This window comes from Strigops habroptila, chromosome 1, assembly GCF_004027225.2.
Source record: "Strigops habroptila isolate Jane chromosome 1, bStrHab1.2.pri, whole genome shotgun sequence".
Classification (NCBI taxonomy): domain Eukaryota; kingdom Metazoa; phylum Chordata; class Aves; order Psittaciformes; family Psittacidae; genus Strigops; species Strigops habroptila.
In genome coordinates this window covers 59725347-59751323 of record NC_044277.2, presented here as the reverse complement: position 1 = coordinate 59751323, position 25977 = coordinate 59725347, and the positions used below count along the sequence as shown (strand labels likewise).

The 25977-nt window shown below is 37.9% G+C and overlaps 1 protein-coding gene across 1 annotated transcript in view; it reads right to left on the bottom strand.

The window, feature by feature from the left end:
- Positions 1 to 1502: 1502 nt before the first annotated feature.
- ZNF407 (zinc finger protein 407) overlaps positions 1503 to 25977 on the bottom strand; it is a 337896-nt gene continuing 313421 nt past the window's right edge. The window contains 1 exon segment of the mRNA XM_030494084.1: positions 1503 to 3952. Coding sequence (XP_030349944.1) covers positions 2604 to 3952 — 1349 coding nt within the window. The 3' untranslated portion in view covers positions 1503 to 2603.

Below are 25977 nucleotides of genomic sequence, written 5' to 3'. Positions count from 1 at the left end.
TGCTGCTCTGCCCTGAGTGCCTCCCTCTGCTCCCAGAGCAAAGCTTGGCAGATCCACAGACTGATCCAGCTAATCTCCTCCAAGTTTATGGAATGGCACAGTGCCAGGAGCTCAGGCATGAGGGGGAGACAAATGCCAGAGATGAGTTTCCTAAGCCCTAGGAGAGATCTGCTGCAGCCTCAACTTTTGGTGTATGGCAGAGAGTGTTTTAGCATGGGGTTGAGACAGTGTGTCTGCATGGGAATGAATGTCACCCTTGGCTTCTGATGTCACATTTGTAGAGCACTAATAAGTTAACTTTAAAGCGCACATTAAAAAGAAAGGAAAAAGAGGAAAAAAGCCTTAGAAAAATATTAGCTCTCCTGATCAGGCTGCACTCAGAGAGAAGTATCGTTAACCTGAGCTTCCAGGTAATTACAGAACACGGCAGGTTAGTGAATCCTTTCCAATGCTCCCAAGCACAGGAACACCTACCACTGTTTTTTTTTTTTATGCAAAGGTCTGCTCTTTTCATTGTGCATACAATGTGATTGCTGGTTTGACACTGCAGGCTACACTGGTTTTATGAAGGATTAAATGCCACCTGAGACATATTTATCCTAAATAAATCACAAATGGTAAACTGCAGCATGTCAGTGTCAACACCCTGTACTGCAGCAGAAAGGTTAGCCATACAGGGCTAAGCACAGCGAAGAATTAGCATCCAAGCTGCAAGACCACAGGGCTACAGTTAACAGGAGAAATGATCAAGAAGAAATATTTCCACTGAAAAACATTCAGTTTTTTGAACATCTGTGAGAGTCTTGCAGAGGGCCATCATTTTGTAAAGGTCACCTTTTTCCTGATAACAAACGGGAGTTGATCCTGTCACTGTTTGCTGAAGACAGTATTTAAGAGTAAGTGAACAGCCTGTCACTTTTAAGAAAGATGAGCAAGTCAAACTCGGCTAATTATGAATCTCGATGTCTAACTTGAAATTTACTTTTTGGGGGTTTGACAAAGACACAACCTTAATTCCTGGAAAATAATAAAATTTAAAAAATAATAATAAAAAGATGAAAAGACAGCAGGATCTTATAGCCCCAGAATGAAGCACCTTTTCTCAGCAGCTCTATCAGAAAATGCATTTTTAAACGGTTGCTTCAGGAAGGAACTATTGTTCTACCTCACCCCAACTTTCTTACAGTTGATAATTTTAAGATATTAAACATAATAGGAAACCCAGTTATCTCTAGAGTCAGCATGGCTTATACCCTAAACACTTACACAATTATATTAAGCATGCATGAGGCACACTTCAGAAATTAGATTCTTTTATCTTTATCTATCTAGCAAGCTAGAGAAAGGAAAAGAGAAAATGCACAGACATAACAGATAGCATTCGTTTGCTCCTGCTGAATGCCAGTTCTGTTTATTGCTTAATATTAAAAATCATGATGCTTCATTTTAATGTTAACATTTTATTTGAAAGACAAAAAAAAAAAAAAAAAAAAAAAAAAAACCCCAAACCTTGCCAGTTTATAGTTTACATTTTTTTTAAAGAAACAAAAGCAGTTGTATCATGAAACAAATCTTTTCGACATGAAGTTGCATTGAACGATTGCAGTATATCCACAAGTAAATAACTGACATTCTGGACTAAGCAAGAAATACAAGGTCACCTTTTTTTTTTTCTACTTGTTAATGTCAATGTCAGAATTTTCTTTAGAAAACCCCATAACATTTCAGAAGTCGCTCACAAAATGACTGTAAAATGGTATTTATATGAAGCACTATTTATAAGAAAAGCAAAACTCTGACAGTGACAATATTTTTCTCCAAAAAATGCACATTTCTTATGTAGGACTCTCATCTAAAATTAAGTGGAAGTCACAGGCATCAAGTTCTTCATCCTGAATATGTATAATCAAGAGTTTTCTGAAGTGTAGCTCTTCTTTAGGGAAAGTCCTATATGATACCATGAAAGAGTAAGTTACTATGAAAAATTTAATTTTAGATGCAAAAAATACTTATTTTTGATGACATATTTTTAGCCAGGGATATTTTAAAGTAAGATTCTAGAAAGCAAAATGTCACCTGTTCTTCTTTAAAATGAAGAAGGGCACCAATTACAGTACCTATTCACCTGGTTATTGTGGAGTTTGTATTTTTTTTGCTTATTTATCTGTTCACAAAATGTACACATACGTTGAATTATTTTACTCCTGTGTTTATGTTAGACAAAAATGATGGAAGACAGGGAATTACCCTGAGATAAAACAACATTTTAAAAACCCCAAACAACAAAGAAAGCAGTAAACAGAACAATACCTACTTTTTTTTTTTCTTTTTTGGGGGGGGAGCTTTTTATTCTCTTCTGTACTCTAATATGCTTGTTTTATAATAATCCATATAATAATTCTTAGAGCTATTGTAACAAGATTGTACTACCTTTTTCAGTGAAATCCTCCCAGTAGCTGACCTTCACCTCCCACAGGGTGGGTATTCGCTACCTGACTAGGAGGATGTTGTGTTGAGAAGGTTTTACAGTAAATATTCCAGTGCCTCCATGGATCCAGAAATTTCCAGCTTTGCCCTGCATCAAGCCTAGGCGATGAAAGTCTTCATGCTTCTTCTACTTTGTTATCATCTCTCTGGCCCTGAATTACTTGTGAGCCACCCTCCGTATAAATGACCATGCTTGTTAACTGTTCTGCTCTATCATGGTTTATGGCTTCTGCTTTTATAGCAGTACCAGCCTGCAAAATCTCTTGAGACCCAGCCGTCTCTATCACAGCATGTGAGTACACACCAGGCTCATCCTGCATGTCTGGTGGCAATTCTGTGACGATGTAGTGGGTTGCACCTTCAGAGAAGTTGCCATCAGAACCCTGAACCATAGCTTGAGCTATTTCTTCAGTGACAATAATCTGTGATATTTCCCCATCTGACTGGACTAAATCCATGTGCTCGCTCTGGACACTGAGCGTGTGGCTACCAGCTTCCTGCATAATTATTTGAGAGCCTTCTCTAGCTACCATATGTACAGTCCCTTCCTCATTTACAATGACCTGAGTGACACCTTCTTTCATCAGCTGGTCGGCTGCAGCTGTATCACATACAGCAAACTGTAATACTCCTTGGACCATTTTCTCCAAGGCAGCCTGAGCTCTCTCCTGAGATGCAATTATAGCCGATGGGTGCATGACCCGCGTCACTACTTCCATAGGTTCAGTATCTTCCTGCGTCTCTTGAACTTCATGGAACATTTGTATTTCTTGTCCCTCCACGTCACTGGGAATGCTGGGCATCTCTGGATTTGGCATTTGCAAGAAATCTTTGTGACTCGATCTGCATCTGTCAAGGAGTCCAGATTTGTTTTCCACTTCACCTAGCTCTGTTACAGCACACAGCAGGGCATCTAATGCTGAGGAGGAGTCTGGAGGATGCACTGTAGCATCAGAAGCATCTAAAACTTCTTGTCGCATTATCTGCTGCAGAACAGCACTACTGGAGTCAGGAACTGCATCTATTCGAACAGCCGACTCCATATCAGTTCCTGTTTCTTCAACCACTACCACCTGTGTTGCACCATCTGCTAACTGCTCAGTAAGTATCTGCCCTGGAACCATACTACTCACGTGTGAGGTGTTTTGATTTGTAGCTATGACTTGCCCGTCTTCTGTAATATGGACCACTCTGGCCATCTCACCAGCCATTGCTAGAGTCTGAAGGGTAGCTGCTGCTGTTTCTTCCACAGAGGCATCAATTGCAAAGTCACCATCATATCCTTGAATAATAATAACTTGCTGAACTTCTTCAGGTGACTCTGGCTGTCTTCTACTGCCCCGAAAGACCTTCTCTTTAACTGGAGAAACCTCTCCCAGTGCTGCTGCAGTAAAAGGACTCGTAGTTTCCACAAAGGTTGCTCCTTGTCCCTTCAGTCGGCACTCATAGGACTTGGACACAATGCCTACAAGACAAAATATGCTGTTAACATGGTATCATGGCAAATATCAGTTCATTCCTTTAACAAATTGTAGCTTAAATGGAAAAAAATTCCTTGACAATTTTTAGATTTCACTGGCAGAAAACACAGATAAAATGAGCAAGTGAACAAACCCAATTTGCATGTTTTCCAAATAGCATATTTACAGGTTGAAATAATTGCTGAGTTTAACAATTCTGCAGCCTATTAACAATTTAAATGTGTTTTTTAAAATATGCTGTATGAAAAAGCCCAGATAAATACAGTATACAGTTAAAAGCCATTAACACATCTTTTACAGAAGATCCTATTGGTGATATTTCAGTTCTTCAGTAATGAATTTTAGGATCGTATATTACATTAAACATATCTGGGTGTGAAAAACTGTGGCTGATCTTCTTAATACCCTGCTTTTGTTGGCGAGGTAATTGCCATGCTGTCATTTTGATGCCATTGTCTTCCCCTTCATTTCCCACCTAGCATCTTCTCCAGCACACCTGACTGACTCAGTCACTAGCCGAGTTACCTGGAGAAAACACCCTGTAGATCTCTTACCCTAAGCAGGATATTCTATAAAATATCATCCAGCGAAACCTTAATTACACTCCTTAAATATTTCTATGTGAAATTAATTAAAAATTAAAATACCTGTAACCTCCACATTCCAACTGCTTGCTCTGCCACTTGGTCTGGTTTTGGGTCACTGAAAGTTTCCTTCCCAGTTCTCGTCAGTAACAATAAAGCTCCAGCAAAGCAAATGGTGCCCACAGGTGCATAAAGTCAAGCCCACCATCCTCAACGCACGGCCTCAGGGTTGCCTTTGGCATTTCTGGGAGGGCATAACTGAGAGCATGCTGTGACCAGTTTTAGGGATGTTCATGGCAGAACAGCTCTAGCACTTGCTGTCTCCTTGTGGCAATGCCACCACGAAGCACCCCTGCAGCTCCCGGGAAGTGAGCTTTGGGCCACAATAAATGCACACAGAGTGAAGAGCGGGTCCTGGACACTGAGAACGAGGTGAGAGTGTAATGCCAGATGGGCCTTGGGAAAGCCAATTAAGTCCATGCTGCTGAGACTACCCACACCCATGCTGTAGTTTAAATTCCCTTATACAAACTGAAATCACATCTCTGGAATAACAGGTATAGCATCTGATCACTAACACACATAGATACACCACTGCTTGTTTAAGATAAAACAAGCAAGAAAAAAATGACTTTTACAGTCAAATTTCAGACTAGCACTCTACTTTCCAAGCCACCAAGAGACTTGTAGAGAATAACATGCTCCCTTGAACTCGAGGCCAAGAAAATTTTACTAAAGCTGCTCGAAAGAGGCTCTTTCACCCAAAGCATAATGCTGTCAGGCCTTAGGGCCCACAGAGAACTAAACTGGGTTCTAAAAACCAGAGACTCAGTTGCTTAAGTTCATATTTAGAAGCTGTTACTGGGAGACTGAGTACTTGGCATCTTGCAGCCTCTTAACAACTTGATACGCTAAGGCGCATATCAAACTAATATTCCAATGTAATGCCAAAGCTCAAAAGGTTGAGCTCTTGGTGGTATGCATCTCTCTATGTATGTATGTACGTATCTATCCATCCATCCATCCATCCATCCACCCACCTATTTTTATTACGAAACTTTGGTAATAAAAAAAAAACTTTGAGAACTGTACTGTGAAGCACAAGAAGTAATTCTGTTAAGCTGAAAAGCTGCAAATCACCCTCACAAGTCTAAACTGATGTTATACAACTTTCTCCATCTTAGTTTGTAAGGCAGGTTATCTTTGGAAAAGAAAATTAACAATTTAAACCCTTAGAGTGTTTCCAGGTGATGCTGCATGATAAATCTGGCACATGCAATTGAAGTACATTTTGTCAGGCATAAGCGAGAAGGAAGCTTACAGTGGTACGACTGGTTCTTATCCCCACTTTTCCTGTGCTCTCTGTAGGCACTGACATTCACAAGACCCCCCAAAGAGCAGAAAAATAGGAAGAGGAAATCAACATAAAATGACAATTATCTTAGCTCCTCCACATTTTATAATAGAGTAGAAGTAATTAATTCTCTCAGGAATCTTGCTTTGTTGACATGATAAAAGAGGAGCCTGGCAGTGATGTGGCACAAAATCAAAATAACTCTACAAATCATGCATTTTCCACTGGATTTCAAAATCAAAATAACTCTACGATCATAATTTTCACATGAGCACAGCAAAATCATGACATCTTTCCCCTAAGATCATGATAATTTATGTAGGGGACACAACATCACTGCATTGAGGAGACGCTCCCGTCTGGGGAAGGGAAAGAAAAGGGAAATTCATCCTGTTTTCATCTCCTCAAATAAAGGCTGTACCTGTGAATCTATGCAACTCCAGTCTTTCTATGCAATTGAATGGGAAGTCTCCTGGGTGAAGAGCTATCCAGTGAATCCCTCGCAGCACTGATAATTATGCCATTCTGACTGCTTACTTAATCTATTTGAATCCAGAGGTGAGTTAAGCTACTTCCTGACCATTAAAGTAAACTACATGGGTAAATACTGCTGTCACTAAGGGGAGTGATGAAGCTTAACTACACCAACATCTTAACCTCAGCTCAGTGCAACCCCAGCTATTCCATCACAGTTCATAAATGCGATTGCAGGTCCATCTTTTGATTCAGCAATTTAATAACTTCAAGTGCTGTCAGTACTGCTTTGAAAAATGGCTCCTATAAAATGTAACAGCCTCAATCAGATTGTAAAAGATTCACCCACTGAAGATTCTTCCATTTCAACTATAATGAATTAATGTTGAGCTGTGTAGAAGTTCAAGTGTCATTTAAACTAATGTGAATCTACTGTAACTTTAAATTTTAACTGGACTATGACCAAGAATTTACTGGGAACATCAACTTCAATTTTAGTGATTTTTTCATGGTAAATATGAATTGCAGATTTTACTGGTTTTCTTTTGTTTTAACAATGAAAAGCCAAGTAAGGAAGATATTTAGAAAACAACATATTTTGAGGCTTAGCTGCTATTTCAACTTTGGAGCAGTGCAATTCTATAATGGAGCACTGCTGTCCAACACAATGTTTGTAGGAATTTTTATGTATTTAAGGAACGTGTCACATTATTGGACTGTATGTAGCAACAAATCATATTGCCCTAGTAAATCCAGCCTGCCTCTCACCCCTCTTAAAAATGGGTAAAGAGAAGGGGTAAGTGTTGCCTGACATGGCAAACATAAGCTGCAATACAAGCCTACATTAATATTAGGAAAAGTGGACTTGTTGCTGATTGCATGTCATTGCAAATTAAAAAGATACGCAAATAGGCATTAAAATGACAAAATATAATGATACAAGAGCTCATATTCAGACAATTTGTAAAGAGGTGTTTCATATCTAGGGGTGCAATGATCACAGAATTGGTTTCTTTCCAAGAAGTCTGTCATTTCAGCAGAGCCATTATTTATCAGTTGGAGTCCTGAGCGACTGTTAGTTTTTTATTTGAAAATGTCAGGATATTTTAGACATTAAATCCATATTCTCAGGTTATTTTAATTCTCAGGGACCACAAACTCCTGAAATAGGGCTAAAAGAAATGCTTTGATGTTTAACGTGCTTCTGGGAAACTACAAATAGGGTTTAGTACCTTTTTCCCTCTCTTTTACTCAATACCTGACTTTCTTTTGTGTGTCTGTTTTATTCTTTTGTTACTGTCATCATCTGCTCCCCACAGAATAAATACCTTATTCTTTTGTTAAGCTTACATTTAATTAAAATGTACAGGATTTGTGCAGTAAACTCGAATGAAACAAATAAAACAAGGGCCCCCTCTCTTGAAGGCATACGTTGTGAATGAAAAATGTCATTACAGACTAAAAAATTTTGCAGTAAACAGGGCCTACAGAGAGAAGTTTCCCCCGTAATGACATCCATAAAATACACAAATGGCACTTTTAGTACCATCCTGAATATGGCATTTTCTGTGCTCTACACACAATCTAAATGGTTTGATCATAGAGCATAATACTCCATTGGGTTTATAGAACAATCAATGTTCCATAAAATGATGTATTTATCCAATAGTAGGCTCAGCAGTTACTGGTGTATGACATTGTAGGACACTGGCTTTGTACTGTTCAGCAGCACACATGCTGGCTGTAAAACTTATCTAACACTACTTCAACAACTTCATCTCATCTGTGTCAAGTAATTTGTTGAAGCCTCAGCTTGGTTTAAAAAAACTTGTAATAAAAATTCATAGAATTTTCAGGAGAATGAAAGCTGATGACAATAGAAAGGTCACATTGTGGCGCCACTCGCGGGGTCGGGGGTCAGCCGCAGTTCTAAAACAGAAAGTAGATTTCATGCATCGTGTAGCAGATAAAGATGGCATTAAGGAGACTTGTCTCAGAAAGAAATGCGTAATGCGTTAGGAAAGTCTGGGCTAATATTATATGTAAAGCACTACTTTGCTCTCAGCCAGCGGCCTCTTTAGAATTCTAACCCTTCCCCAAAAGTAGCAGCAAGCGGCTGTGCATGGTGAGGCCAGGCTGAGGACATCCTTCACAAGGAGCACCTTTAGGACAAAGCAGTAAGTCATGAATGAAATAATCTATTATGACGACGGAAATGATCTGCATTTACACAGCAAGCTTAAACCAGCTATTTTTCCTTCCCTGAAAAAGTTTTAGGAGGCCTGATTTATAGCACCCTATTCAGCAACACTTAATTTTTCATACTTTGGTGATTAGGTATGTTATTTATTGACACATATGAGTATTTGGTATATACTAAAATGCAATGAATATTAAATAATGTGAATGCAAAGAAACATCTTTTCCTTCATTTAAATACAACCTTCCCAGAATTTAAAAGATGTAGAACATTCAACTTATATTGGACATCACTTGAATGAGCAACTGATTTTCTCATTTGAAAAATTATTGTCTACATGGCAGTACAATATTTTCAATGGTATGGTAAGTCCACCATTCAAATTAATAAAAAAATAATTTAGGCCTTGATCAAGCTCCAAGTTTCTGCTTTTTTTCTTTTTTTTTTTTTTTTTTTTTTTTAAGTGATTTTTGTAATGGACTCTTCTTTAATTCATTAAGTGAAGTCTAAGGACTATGGCATAATGTCATAAATTTAGGACTTCCTTGATTTTTGGAGGCCATAATAAGAAGACATATTTTTCATATCTATATTCCTTAGTAAAAACTATTCTTTCACAGTTGTAAGATTTTTATGTGCAAGCAATGCATGGCATTTTCTAAACCAGCTAGTTAAGCTACTAAATAAGTTGTTATTAAGGCTCATTCATGTCTTCGGCTGAAGGAAAGAAAATAGGATGGGTCAAATCAAGAAGTGAAATAAATCAGCAACCCAAAATGGCTCTGTCAGAACTATTATGTCCACAAAGGCAGCAAATATTTGTAAAGCCGTACAAATAAGTATACCTATAGGGGACTTACTTAAGCAGCTCCCTAAGGGACATAAAAATCCACCAATGACACAAAGTACACATATCAAGAGATATCGAGGCAGCAAGTTTGTTTGTTTGTTTGTTTTCCATTTTAGTATATTATTACCGTAAAAAGAAAATTAACAACAAAAGCAATTCCCAAATAATTTTCATAGCTCATTTTATACTTAAAAATGCAGTAATGTCATGTTTCAATGCCGGAACTCAAAGCATCCTTGGCTTCTAGCTTTGTCCTTAACCACTCAATCACGTTTAGAAACTTCAAGGTCTTCTAAGAATTGCTTGAATAAAGGATGAAATTTTAACCTTTCAGGTATCTTGAACAAAGCAGCAGATGTTCTTTTAGCTTCCTTAAAATGTAAAATGAAATATTTCTGTTTTTTTTTTCTTTTGAAAAGCAGACTTAAATTTCCTGCTTGTTATTTTTACCTCGCCCACCTCAGAGGACTATGACAACAGCAAAAAAAAAGAAGCAAAAGAAAAAACAACTACCAAAATAAATATCTAAGCCATTCAGTTAGGGTGTATGGGCAGTTTGTTTGGTTTGGTTTAGTTTCCCTCCAGTGTCCAATTAACCTTTGGGAAAAGGCCTTCTCTATGAAAAATTTCAGCTTCTCCTTTCCTGCACGCAAGGTTAAAAATGAACACTATAGAGCCCAGTGTTTCAGAAGCTATGCAAATAAGTATATACAAACTGAAACTCCCACTAATCACAGCAAATATGTACAGTGTTAATGTGCAGATTTTACAACTGCCTAACCTGCACATAGGTGATTTTCCTGTAGACTACTTTTTCTCTTTACCTGCTTGTCACCATGCAGGCTCGTCTTCTCAACTCCTATGCATGAGCAAAAACCTCACTGTGGCGTATACAGCAATTACCTATATGGGCAAGCAGCATTAGGAATGTATTTGGTATATTCTAATTAGCTCTTCCAGTGCAATTTAGCAGCTGGAGATGAGAATAGCCAGCCTGGACATTTCTTGGCAGTCCAGCTTCAGTTTGGGAACAACTGACACTGATGTTACATGGATGCACTTTTTCTGTTTTATCTCCTGCAGTGCAACTGAAAAGCACATTTTTAGCACTTCTAAATCAATCCCAATTTCGAAAGATACCAGTCGTACTTGGTCAAACTGGAGATGTCTGTTTCCTAGGCAGACGGAACATATAATACGAAAAATAATATGAACACTAATATGAGAAAATCAGGGGGAAATCCACCACAAGCTCTGCTCATAAGGTAAATTATCTGGATTTCTTAAATCGGTATAGTCCCAGACAGCAAATGTTTTGTCAAAAAAAGCAAAAAAACCTTTTTGTCATTATTATCTCAGCAAGAGTTTTTGTTTTTCAAGAATATATACATTTAGATCCCGGTCTTATAAACATTTATTTATCAAGCGTACTGCTTACCGCCATAGTTAGCCTCAATAGTCTCAAAGGGACTAGACATGGTACCTTGCATTATGCATTGTGTTTGCATAATCAGGCCCTTGGGATTAACAATTCTGAAAGTGGCTAGTCTTCCCTAACGTTTGATGTACATACATGCACTAAAGAGAACAGACACTTGTAAGGGATACCTAAAATAAAACATCATGTTATTAAATGATCAAGCAGAAATTATATTCTTCTGCATATCTATCAAACACAAGCATCGTGATTCCCTGTATTTATTTATTCTGATTTATGCACCCATTCAGTAAAAAGGAGCACCTGTTCTTTGCTCAAGGGCATGTCTCAACCCATTTGAAAAACACAGCAGTTTTTAGGGGGAATGCTTGGGAATAACTAGAAATAGTAAGTTTCTATAGTTCTTTTTGTTAGTTAAGATAGCAGAAATTAGCAGTTCCAATGTGATAGTCATATCTGTATTTCATTTATAAATTCAACTATGTTACAGTGTATATTCATATCTTTCCAGAGTATATTATGGGAAATAACCATTTGTCTTCATTGCAGACACTTTTGTATGTATAGTAGAAAACAAACCTCTATTCAATAACTGCACAGAGGCACCATTAAAATCAAATTTACAGTAAACAGAACCTGCAGCTGGGGTAAAACACTAACTGTTAGTATTTTAATTATCAGCGAAGCTTTTGGAGGTCTAACATCTGCTCATAGCCAAATGACAGCAGCTGCTTGTGTACACTTACAACACTGTGAATTTCTTCTATAAATATTAAAATGAATTGTATGTTGTATGTTCATTGTGGCTGTATTCCTATTGAGCTGTTTAAGTATATAGAGTATTGCGAACTTCTTTCTTGTGGCAAATTCATAAAGGGCTGACCTCTTCAAAAGAATGAGAGGCAAAGACAGCAGAAATTCTTCAGTCTATAAATTGAAAATGTTTAGAGACCATACTAGAGGTCACCCTCTGCCAAGACATTGCTAGTAAATGCTAACAAAACATCAGCGCTAAGTTCTGATCATTGTGCACTATAGTAACTTCAAGGACAGGACTTCTCAGCATGTAAGGTGTCAGGAATCTATGGAGTGGGTTACATCAAAAGCTAACGCTCATCTAATAAGTAAAGCAATTAATACACTAACCCAGCAGAAAAAAAAATGTTCTTTTTCAATATCCAAAGCATCAGAGGAGATAAGTGTACACTCTTTTGCGGACTTCATCAAAATCATAAAGGAATGAGCCCTGATTCATATGATTAGAAGTAATAAAGTGTCAGAAAGAAGGAGCTGGGCTACGCTGGGCCAATATGAGATCAGTTAATTTTGCTAAAAAGGGTGAGCTTCATAACTTAAATTTGCAGCTTTTTATCTGGACACTGACATAGAGTTGATCTTTTCCTTTTTGTCTCTCACCTGCTCAGCAATATAGGAAAGAAAACTGAAGGAGTGACACACCTGGTCAAACGGTAGAGGCTGGTACAGTGTGAGAAAGAGAGCATTACAACCAGTTCCAGAAGAAAACAAGGGAAGGAGGGTTTATGGTTTTAGCTTGTACAAGTTTTCAGTGGAGAAAGATCTATTTCTTTGCTTTTATAGCATCAAATGTAATGCCTGTAGCTAATAATATTTATATATTTTTGCAATAGATCTCCAGCTGTTAAGGAGCACCACAATCATTTAGTCTGAAAGCTGTAGGTCATGCCAACCTGTGGTCTGAAAAAAACAACTGGTTAGGTGCTTCAACCTTACATGTATAACCACAGTATAGGATCAACCACCAGCACAGCTGTCTCCAGACTGGTACACTGCATAAGATGAGCGTGGATTAATTATGAAGCCAGTTCCCAAGCTTCTGACATCAGATTTCCCACCCCAAAAGTCAGCCTCAGGGTAAGGGATCCAACAACTTCTGGGAAGCAGGGAATAGGGCTGGTTATAGGTGGTCCAGTTACAATGCAGAGGCCTTCCCCTCTGCTGGCCCCTCACTCCTCCTGAGGCACTCACAGCATTAAGGCTTATCATGCCCAAAATGACAATAGTCAGAAAAGATGTTGATTTTTCATCTCAGAGTGCCACAGGCTTAGCAGTAACTGTAGGATTACTTTGGAAGTGTGAAGCAGAGGTACATGCTGGTTCTGGGACGTGGGATGGGAAGTAGAATCTGGGGAGATGGGTAACTCTTTTATACCACTTTCAAGGGTTGAGTTTGTGACAAAGTCTTCTTTTCATGATTCACCTCTGGTGAAGGATGGAAGCAGCATGTTTCCAGCATATCTTCAAAGGAAGAGCTGTTCGTATAATTGACCCTTCTGCTGACAGAAATATATTTTCAGTGCTACTGATAGAGAAGTACTTAAACGAGCTGTCTTCCACTTCCAGTGTTAGAAGGCACTAGGCTGTGCGTAGATAAAACAACACAGAAGACACCAAAGGTGGTGCTTTCTGAGCCACTGCTGAGCACTACTGACGCAGGAATTGCTAAGATGGTGTGTGTGCCAGGGCTGCATGGGAACTGCAGCTCTGCCTAAGTGCTCAGAAGCTCCTTACTCGAGATGCTTCCACTCAGCTGCAAACTTGTGCTTTCAAGGTCTGAATAATTTTCATACTACTCTGTCAACAAAACTACCTAAATGTTGGTTAGCTAGAGGTAGAACTTGACAGCTTTTAGATAGCATAGAGAGTTAATACTAAATTGGAAGGAAGTGTTAACATCATTATGAAGAAAAACAGGATGTAGCATAAGTAAATAGAAAAATAACGATGCAAGATTTAACTTGTGCTACTGCATACTAGCACTTGAGGAGAAAGTAAATATGCAAAAGTGACATTCAATGAGAGAGAAGTCCCTTGAGAACTGTAATGCTGAAGAAATTTAAAGAATGACAGTGCTCATCAAATTACATATGAGTTTATGAAAACGTAAAACAGGAAGAGAAAACAGGCCAAAGCAATTTTTAATTGCACGTTCAAAGGCATGTCAGCTGCACATTGTTCTGGTACAGACACAACTGAATTATGTTTTGACCTCTCTAGGGGTGAGATCTTGACTAAGGAATATTCAGAATAGTGAAACAAGAACTACGAGAAGGCTGACTTGCAGGGAAATATTGAAGGTTTAAGTGCACGTATTCTGGCTACATATTCTGCAAATGCTGAGAGGGAGGAAAATTTTTGTCCCATTTGGATCAGCATAATCTGATTTTGATGAAACACTAGAATATTCATGCCATACTGCAGGAAAACATTGGACATAGCGAGCAATGGAAAGCCAATTCAGCCACCTCATCTACTTCCAGCTCCCAGATGGAATAAATTGACTGAACAGTAGTTAGAATATGTTTTAACCTGAGTCATCACCATTTGTACTGCAAATCCATGCTATTCCAGAACAGTTCAGTGAAACAGAGCACGCAATTCTGCAGTAACCACTTGGTTAACTTTTGTAAACAACTCCATTCTGAACTAAAGTTCACCCAAGAGTGTGGCGCCTCAAGTCTTAAAAAGCCAAAGAATTTGCTATGACTGTCAATCATATGAGGGATGAATCCTATTCAAATATGGACTAGTAAGCAAACCCTGCCACTCATCAGGGCGTTTAATTAGCTCTTATTTTTGACTTCTTGTGGCCCAATTTAGAGTAGGAAAAGAGAGAATGTTTTAAAACCTAATAGTGATCACATTTTACTAATATATTTTAAATGCTGCTTAGCTCTTACTTCTGATAGCACTTGTTCAAAGATTTATTTTATATATCCGTCTACAACTGAAGCCAAACACTGCTTAAAACCATGTTAACTAAACGATGCCAAGTGGTTTAAAATCACTATGGCTCCTAGTATACTTGTCTGCAGCATGATGCACAGTCCCGTGAATGCAGTTCTCATTCTGCTATTACATAGGACCTGCTACAGCATCATTAGTGGTAACATAAGTGCACCCTGAGCTCTTTTACTATTGCTGGAACTTTGTTCACATTTTTCAGTGCAGTAGACAAGATTTCAGAGGAAATTATAATAATTTTTGTGAAAGCAGTAAAGCTTGTGATATACAACAAGATAGAGACCAGGTAACACCACCTGGTAACACCACCAAAAAAACCCAGCGTAAGCCTGGAGCTAGATACCTGGAAGATCTGATTTTCAAAAACACTGAAAAACAAACTGTTCCTGCTGACACTTACGTTAAAGGGTTCTTATTTCAGCTACTGTTTTTTTTTAATACTTCTTTTTCCAGCTATTCTAGCTTAGTGAACTAATAGTCTCCTAACTTCTGGCATGTAACAGGCAAAATGCACAGGAGGACTCATTGTGGTCTGTCATTTCAAAGATGTGCAGATTAAAGAGCTTCTGAGCAGCCCATGGCATCACAGGTTGAAACAGCTGCTACAAGTCCCAGGTAGGGCTTACTATAAGATTTCATAGCTATATCTTTTGGTATATGTTCCAGTGCTCCAAAGGCCACTGAGGCTCACCATTTCTTTCAGAGTGTCTCCAAGTACCCTGAAAACATTATTCAGGTGCTTCTACTAAAATAAAAAGACCTTAAAGCTATTTAAATGGTATGATTTTCTTTATAAAAAGAAAATACACGTATGAAAATGTACACGGATAGAACAAAAACTGTATCAGTGTCTAAACCAACAAGCTAAAAGAAGTCCAAAATCAATGTATTTCTTCTTCCACATGTTATTTGCTCGGGTTTCGTTCACAACAGACTGAATTTTATGCAAGATTTTTAGGTCTATGTGGCTAAAGCTAATTTCCTCAATGCAGAATTAGGAAGCAAAATTAAATTGGCCTGCTTTCCACTAGTGCTAGGCACAAGCACATGCAAATGCAAACTGAACAGAACGCGTTTACAATCTAAAAGCACTTGTCTAACCATGTGCTCCTAAAACTGTATCTATCTCCTGAATTGCTCACAATTAGTAATATATTTATCACTAAATAAGACCATAAAACGAAAAAGCATTATCCGAATTTTCCAGGCAGAGAAGTGAAACACAACAGAAAGTGTGTTGCCAGGGCCACACAAGAATTCCCAGGTGTACCAAGTCCTGCTTTATGTCCTAATCACAGCATTACCATTTCTTAGAAGAGCTTACTGTCAACTCCAAGAGTTGAGGTACTCCATTTACCCACAGTGAAGCACTAGTCACATCATTGCAATTTTCCTGATAATGCCCTGTCAATGAATCAACCCCATGTTCACGAGCAGAGTGGAGTTCAGTGTCCATGTATCCTATAATGAGGAATGCCGGGCTGCAATCTCTGCTGAGATTGTCATAGGTGTCCACCGATACCATCTGCAATTACAGAATTTTATGAGATGGAAACTGGTTCATTATGAAAAAGACTCAAGTCTACCAGCTCATTTCACAGATGTCAGATGGCAGACTTCCTGATCACCACAATTCTTGCAAGTGCATAAGAAAAGGTCTGTAGTTAGACTTTGGAATGAAGTATATAGCTAATGCTAAGCATAGGCTTAAATGCTTTTCTAAGTTAGATGCTCAGTTAGCCCCCGTCAATGACATTCAAAACAGGGACATAGACTCTTTAATTTCTGCTTTACAAGGGCCAAACCAGCACAGCTTGTTCCCACAGGAAGGCATTCACAAAGTTAGCTAAAAGCCACTATTGCCGCTAGCCAAATATATCTCTCTCTGCCTGGTTTTAGCCTGATTCTAACTAAGCAAAATGACTGTATGAACACGTTCAAAAGTATCAGCTGAATTCCATTTTGAATTGTCACCTATTCAAACAAATGAATAAAGACATTTCCTTTTAAAAGGCTAAGTACATTATGTATAACTACATTTTTGTAAGTTTTAAAGTAAGTTCTATCAGAAAACATCATTGTTACATATAAGAAAAATCTGTAGTGTGGAAAAAGTTCTTGATAAACCTTTCTTCTCACAGAGTAATCCCTCCCATACATACATGTTTTTGCACTCTCAGACAATAACATATACACCTTCAAATCTAGTAACTATCAGCTTAAACAAACATCTTAATTTCAGACAATTCTGTTTACTTAAGAAAATGAAACCATTCTCTAGGCACTGAAAGAAGTACAGATTTCTTCTGCAGCCATAAAGAAATGAAACACTGTTTGGTATAATATAGCCCCCTCCACCCGTTCCAAAATGACCCTGTTTCTGTTGGAGGTGAACCTTGCTGCATTTATTCATCCTCTTTTTAACACGAGAAAACAGAAAAATCCAAACTAACAGCGTGTTTAGCAAGAGAGCTTAAAATACTAAACACAGGCCATAGCGCTGCTCTCAGCTCTGCGCCAACTTTAATACTCTGCAGATCGCATGGAAGGTGCTGATGGCAACCTCTACAGTCCTAAATATTAGGAAGCCTGCTTATCTGAGACACTTCCTTTCTCCTCGTGCAACTACCTCAAGTGGCAGTGACAGACACGCTCAAAGCATGGTCTCTGGCCTTTCATATGTTCCTTTCACAGGCCAGTTTCCATAACAAAGATATACTCCCCCTCGGTCAATTTATCACAACCTCCCCGAACACGTCCCCTCCCACACAGGCACTTGGTATCCCCTCTGCCTCATCATGAAAAAACAGAACAAAGGCCCACCAACCATACAGAAATTATATTGTAGATTTGTAGATTAATGGGCTGATTCTGGCATCTCAATTCAAATGGATTTACAACCACTGTGTTTCGCCCTGTGTGATTTCAAATAGAATTACTTCTGATGAATTTGAATGCAAATTCACAAAGCATTAAAACAAACCATGTTTAAACTCGTTGGTTCATCAGATGCAAATATCATGCATTAAGCAGGGAATACCCATTTATGAAAATAATGAAAACTGACACCAATATAATAAAATCATTACAGGTTTATGGATTCTGGGACTTAAACAAGCCATACCCTTGCTTCTCCTAACTGATTAAATGCTTCTTTGCAGTTTATGTTTGATCTGCAATTCAAAAACAAATTAGTTTAGTCTTTGAGCCCAGAACCTTGGAAAATTGCTAGGAGGTTCTACCTCGGATTTGTCTGGGGAGAAGGGCCGGGTAAGGAGAGGAAACCGTGGGGGCAGGGAAGCTAGCAGTGCAGTTGAGAACAGACAGCACAGGAGAGGAAGCAGTCAGATAAATCGAGGCTTACAGACTCTACCGGCAAGCATTCATAAAACCACTGCGTGAATAGCATTGTGCAGAACAAAAGGCAATGATGATAAAATTGGCCACTTTTGTTTTATAAAGCTGGCACAGATGGGTCTGTCACACTATGTGCTTCATTTTTATGAGACCTCCACCACCTTCACTTTGCATCACTTGTAGACAAGGAGTTTAAGTGCACTAGGGCAATGGATTGCCAAATATTTCTGGGATTGTCCCATAGCAAGCAAGCAAATATGAATGCAGCCATGTTCTAGCTGATAAAGTAGATCTCTGGTGTTGCATCTAAATAGTATATACAGTGTGGGTCTTCCATTAATCCCCCTTGTCTAATCATCATGAGCAAATTTTTATTTTCAGTTAGAGGACAACAGCCTAGCTGAAAAGTCCCCAGTAAAATCTTTGTATCTAGACATTAAATCCTTCTCATAATGATGAGATTTAAAACAGCAAAGCATTCCTCACTGAGGCATGTAATGCTGATAATGCACTATTTTGCTGCACAATCTATGCAGTATGAAAAGTTCTTTGCTGCATCATGATCTGCTCCAATTTGTGTATAAATAGCACTTGTAATAAAAGGAAATGTAACACCAAGTTTTGCTTCAGTAACAACTCCAAAAGAGGTTGGGAGATAATGTAGCTAACATACACAAAAATATTAGGGGCTATTGCAAAAGCTCTTTCTCAACATCATTTATTTCTATTACTATTTTTCTTTTTTTTTTTTTTTTTTTAAATCTATTCACACCAACATAAAGTATTTTAAAGAGTATTTAGAGCTTGACATGTTAGGATGATTTGAGGGCAATTTGGTTCATAGAATTCAGGTACCATCTAAATGTGCAGCAAACACCAGAATTCCAACTTTGACAGCAACCTTCCCCACAAATTTAACCAGTTGTCCCAGAAATGCTCCTACTCCTGCCAACAGAGATAAAAAGTGAGTGAAAAGATCTAACTAGCTATGAAATCCTTAAGATCCACATTTTTAAATGTGAATGCCTTTAATTAGACACTCAAATTTGTATGTAAAAGACCATTAGGCATTTCTATGAGGCAACATGCAACACCTCACTGACAATGTAGCTGACAGTGGGCCACAGGGGATTTGAGAAGCCTGGCTGTTCTAGCTTTGCAGCAATCCAGTACCCACTGTCTCCATCACCTTTTATAAAACCTTACCTGGCCAGCAGATCAAGGATTTCCATTCCTGTAACACCCCTGTGATTTGTATCTATGGCTTTATTACCTTCAGTGTGCAGCTCATGGAACAATACTGGTCAGAGGTTAAGAGTAAAATTGTGGCTACATCCAGGACAAAATTCCCACTGATTCACAATGTGATTAATATAACTCTGGATTTAACCACCACCAACAAAAAAATCTGGATTGTACTCATTCTTCATCATTTCACACCAGTTCTCCAAGATCCATCATGGCTTCCAACTGGCATTAAGACGCTGGTTAACAGCTACCTAGACCTGAATCATCTGGGATAGTCACTACATTTAACTGTGTTCTTCTTCCCACACCCTTTTTCATGACTGCAGTCCACATAAATATTTGGATGGACCTGTTTTGTTACAAAGAGAGAGAAATGTCTTGGGTGACATGGTTTAGTGTGTGGTGTCCGGCCCCATGGCAGGGGGGTTGGAACTAGATGATCTTAAGGTCCTTTCCAACCCTAATCATTCTATGATTCTATGATTTCCTTATCAATTCAGAAACTGGTCCTGAAACTAGACTAAAAAAGTTTCTGATTACAGGTATTTTCTGCGAACCATGAGGCTGGTGAGGACTTGTTTCTTCCTCATGACTACTGGCTAAGTTCTTGAGTGCTGCTGAGAAGTTGCTGTAGCACTGATGAAAATTTGCACTGGTTGAAGTGATATATCACGAAACGTTGGCTTTAAGAATTGCTGAATACCAGATCAAACTAGACTTCTCAGCACTACCTGCATCTTCTGTTTTACTACTTTATTTTTTTTTCCCCACTGTATGAACGTGAGAGAAACACAACACTCAAGCATAAAGGACCACTTTAATCTGCATTAGAATGAGATTGTCCTGGTTAAACCCACGACAGAGATGTATGGGTATGTAGTAAGTGCCAATCTGAGCACTCAGATGTGGAATTAGGACTTCGTATATAGGCACTTATTTTAGAAAGTGGATCTCAGAGGATATATAGGGTGGCCCACTTAGCTTGGAAAACCCTGCTCCAGTTTTAAAAGCTACTTGTCACTGCAGAGCAATTTTGAAGCAAAGTGGTACGTTTGGTGGCCTCATTTGCATGACAATACCCAGAATGCTCTTCTAACTCACAGCTATTTCATGGGCTGATGCATTCAAGCTTTGAGAATAAACCCAAATCATGTGGGTGTATTACCAATGCATATCATTTTAATACTTCCCCCTCCATCCATGTGCAAAAGGTAGAACTATCAAAGTGGGTAATCATTATAGGTAACTGAACTAACCAGTATATTTACTAGAAATCAAAATTACAAATGGTAGTTTGGCAAGGCATTGGCAAGTCACACTCATTGATTAGCTGATCATCTCGTACCCAGGTATATATGCTCTGCTGACATCAGTCATCAAGGTTTCTGTGAAGTACTGTCCCAATATATTAACAATGAATTAGAAAAACTAAACAACTTACAGCACAAAGCACAGATACAGAATAATAGTTCATCAAGATGGACTTCACTCATCTCCTGCACTTCTATTCTCTCACAGCTTGCTATGAAAAATAAATGCACTACATCAACTTACACTGCAGTATAGAATAGCACAGTCTGCTCTATTGTGTGGATTTCACTGCTGAGAAGCTGTAACACTAATTGTCAGTTTCCCATGATCAAAGTAATTTGGTTAAATAATTGGTTTACATTTACTATATTTTATTTGCCTCACAAAAATAAATGCTATAACAAAAGATCATCTGAAGAGGAGGGAATGCTATGGTGATAACACCAATATGGTGCCAACATATGGGGAAATATGTGTGTGTTGTGCATATAAACAATGACATGAAGCTTCAGCTGTTTAGAGGACAAAGCTTTACACCTGAGTTAACAATATTATGATATGTGCATTCTGGTATGTGTGCCTGTGTGTATATGAGGGGTGAAATTCTTCCGCTATTGGATTTTGGTACTGAAAATCAAGAATGCTCTTTTAAATACTGATTAACTGGTGATCATATGTAACTTATTCTTGATAGGTCATAAACAATGGCGTTTCCTTTCTATTTATTCTACCAGTTACATGAAGTTCATGGTCAGATGCAAAACAATGACTTTTCTGTACCTAAAATTAGGTTGATGACACCATGACAAACCTTCAAGCCATTCTTGGATTTTCAGATGTTTTTCTCTCATTTTATATAATATGTGGATTTCACCACAATTTTTACAGCTCCTCCCCAGATGAAGAAAAGAAACATAGTAACTAAGTGCCTGCAGCAGTCCACAGAAGCTGTTTCCTTTAACCTCCCTCTAGACTACCAGGCGTGAAGAACGGCTGAAACATTTTCCTCCAGCCACAGGAGTGGCTCTATTTCCAAATGTCGCTAGAGCAGCTTCACTCAGAACGGGCTGCCACTGGAGTTCCTTCAAAATTCTGCCAGAATGGCCTAAACTCAAAAGTAATTAAACGCCTCTGAAAAACTCATAAGTCAAGGGAGTGGCATAACACCCATTAATTACAGTGCTCAGTGATGTCACACCTGTGACTTATTAGAGGCTATCCTGAAGCAGGTTCAGAGCTGCTGTTCATCATTTATAATGGTATTTTGAAGACTGCCTATTGAAAAGCAGTATCTAACTGAGACAGGACGTATTTAGTCATAGCTGATTGCATCGTATAAAGAGTAATATTGTGGCTTTCACTGTAAAACTATCACAGAGGAACACAGGTTTAAATGCCAAACACCACAACCACAAAATGGTGTACCTGTGGTGGGACCATGACCCTGTGATACTGATCTAGTTTGACTATAGCTCTGTTAACTTCAGTCAACAGTCAACTCTAAGAACGACAGAAAAAATGTCTTCAAATGACGAAGTGATTGCTGTTTTTTCCAGCGGGTCCTGACATTGACTGATTTTTAATATGCTAATGCTATTACTGGAATCACAAGGTCTGTATACTTTTGCTCAGTTATGCTTTCCTGTACTTGCAGGATTTGTAAGGAAAGTAAAATCCTGAACAGTTTACCTCAAATAAACAAGGGTATGCTTATTTCTAGCAGTCCTCAGATGCTATTTTTGCTAGAAGGCAGGATACATTGTCTACAGAACATTAAATTATATTGAAAAATACTAAAGTTTATCACTTTGCTGTAAAACTTGTTTATATTTGATAGTCATTAACAGGAAAAAAAAAATTGCAATGCTTCTGCAATAGATTAAAACCTGCAATTTGCTTTTTCCCTTTGTCTGTTTTGAGTTTAAATGGAAACAAATCTTACAGTATAGAATTGGCTTAAGGTCACCTGTCTACAAGGGATTATTGTGTAGTTCCTTTTATATTTTTCCCCCTACTAGTTTGAGGGACAAAAGGGCAGCAGTACCCTAAGGGCTTTTTCAAATAACCTCTTTAGCAAATAAAGTCATACCCTATGTATAGAGGCCATTTCACCCTAGTCCCATGGGCTGCCTGCAGGGTAAAATACTGAATTCTTCTGGCATGTGTCAGTGAATGTGAAAAAGAGGGCCACTACTTACGGAAAGTTAAAGGCTGATTGAAAGAATGTGAATTTCCTTAATGCGCTAATTTAAAACATTGTATATCGAGGCTGAAAACATCAGCTATAAGCATCTCAGAGAAACACTGGAATGCATTTACATGAACCATACAGAGACTCACATACCAACAACTGATTTACTATGGCTTGAAAACACAACAGATTCAGCTTATCTGAGATCTTAAACAAACAAACAAATATATTTTCTCTGGGGAAAATAAGTAAAATGAAATTATGCCTTTTCTTTATGGATGTAATCTTATGACTGTATCAACTTAACGTTACCATAAACATCTCCGAAACTAGCTGTCAAGAAGGAATCTGTTATGCTTGTATAAATTACTATTATTGTTGTTTTTATTGCTGCACTTGCTGCACCCCACTTCTGTAATTGGTTAAAAGATAATGTGCAAAATCCCAAACTTTCAAGTATTCGTAAGGTATAAAATAATGGTTTTAAACGAAATGATTTGACAGCTGCAAATGCAGGATAACACCTAGTTACATTATAGAAACAGTGTGGATAATTACTTTTTTCAAAAGGAAAGACTCCATGGACCACGGTCCTGTCTGAATTTCCCTGAAGCTCAGATAATGTGCAGTAATACAAATCCTGTTGTCACCTCAACCTAAGTCTTTTTATCATCTATACATCAGTAAGAATGATGAGAGACGTCCCATGATTCTAACAGTCTTCCTTTGAAGGATCCACATGTTAATTACTGCACTAATTATGGTTTTTGAATAACCAAATGAAGTAAGCAGTCTATGGGAGGTACGGGCATAAACCTAAGACTGAGAAAATACTAGTTACTGAAGTCATCAGTGTAAACTGACATATTGAACATGCTTAAAAGAAGTAGAAGAAGTAGATTTTAAAAGACAAGCATCTTCAATAATTAGGGTTCCATACAGGAAAAAGAAATGTTATTTCTTAATGGCAAGTGCATTTAAACTGTTATCTAAAGATCTGAAGGTAAGCCTGCTTAATTCACTGCTTCTTCTTTTGTTATTAGGAAAACATAATTGTTCCAAATAATTAGCACTAGAGTACATCACAAGCTGACAACAAAATTATAGAAATCTTCATATTCAGATCCGTCTAGCTGGCTATTAGGAACAGTTTCTGATCATAACCCATTAGTTGAAGTGCTGTGAGTTCTTGATTGCCACCAAATAACCTCAGATATCTGCCTAAGTTAACAGCCTCTATTTATTCAGAGTTTTCTTGACAGTAAAAATTGCTTACGATTTTTACAGCTGCCACACAAAAGAACAGTATCGGATATGCGCACTTGGAAGATTAGGTGATAAAATAATTGAAATGTGGATTTTAGACACAATTTTAACTCCTAACTTTCTAAATGAAAAACAGCTAAGGGATTTCAGTGTGCTACAATGGTACTATTGGCTTCCCTGTTTATTAAAAATTAAAATGAACATGTTCCAAATCTTTCTAGTTGTGATGTCCATGCTAATTAAAATAAGATTTGTTTTGGGTGAGTTTTTTGGCATAACAGCCCTACTTTGTCCTTTTTTTCCCATTGAACACTGACTAATCAACAGCTAAAGATTCCTCTGTATCTTAAAGCTTAACCCTTTTTGTTTTGTACTTCCTTGTTAATAATGCCAGGACATAAATGGCTGTTAATTCATTTCTTAAACAGCTAACTAGCATGGACAGCAAAAAAAGCTATCAGAAAGTGTGGCATATTTTTAAAAGACACTGACAAATGACAGAAATCGCTGCTGTAGCTCCAAAAGGGAAAAAAAAAACCAACCCACAACAAAAACCAGCATACACATGGTGAGAAGGGAAGCGTACTCTTAGTTACTTAGCCAGCTTCAGTGTGTGGATTATTGATAATGTAATACAGACAAAATGAAAACTTGTTTAAATTTCCAATCTAATACTTTAGTTATCTACAATGCTATTTGAAGCTCCTTTCAAAATGTTTTTTTCTGATAATAGCTTGGTTTATAAACCTACAAAGCTTTATGTCAAATCCCATGAGGGATAACTTTGATTACTAGAGTAATTAATGATGCTGGATAGTAATATGGATTTTCTGTTAAGATTTGAGTTTGAAGTTAATTAGTCTCCACATTATGATTTGCTGATTAATTACAGATATTTAGTTATAAAGAGAGATGTTAATTATTAATCTAAAAAATCATCTAGTGTAATTAACTAAAACTTTGACGTCAGTCACCACTCTCCTTGTATGTAAGTTCCAAGGTGCCAGTTCTACAGAGGGAGGCACAGGCCTTCCCCAAAAGGTAAAAAAATCCTTCTGCTATCTTTTTTGTGTATATAGGATAGTGAACAAATTTTACTCTTAATTTGTCAGGACAAACCACCCACTTTGAAGCAGGACAGTAACTTAATCCTTGTTGAAGTAGTCATCTTTCATCGCTTATTCTTACAATATGCCTTGTCTTATCACAAAAAAAAAAAAAAAAAAGTGCTATAAAAGAAATTCCAATACGAGTCTTAACTGGGTGCACTCTTGAAATCATGTCTTAGCCTCAGAGCTGTGATGTTCTTCTGACTGATGGGCTTTGTCAGTTCCCGTGTTAAACTCTGGAATGAGCTTCAGCGTTGCTACAGATATCTGTATTTTCCAGCAAGAGCAGCAGCAGCCTTTAGCAGTGCCAAGAAAATATTAGAGCAAAACTACTAATTACTGTAATAACTCAGTTAGAATTTGAAATCACCTTTTGTTTAAAAAGAAACCCCACCTTATCTTTTTCTTCCCCCCTTTCCCCCTTCCCTTCTCATCTGCAAGGAACAAATCTTACTGTTACTGTAAAGGGGAGGGGAATGCAATTAAGAAAAAGGGTTAAACCAAAAACCATCAGCAGCACACCAATGTCCTGGAATTTACCCTAGTAACACAGACTCTGAACAAGGATCTGTTTACATTATCTCTAGATCATCTTGACAATATTCATTCTCTATTTACCTAAATGAGGCAATATGATGATATTTATTGCTCAGAATGGCTAAATATAGACTTTTCCTGAGCACTCAGTATCATAGTGGGAGGTTTTGCTCTAATCTACATCTTTAAACTGACAAGCTGGAGCATTCCTAATGAATGCCTCTTTTCATCTGGATGTCTGTGTGTATTTGACAGTATAAATATTTAGCAATATCGGAGTCAGCTTGTGATTTTACCCAGATGGACT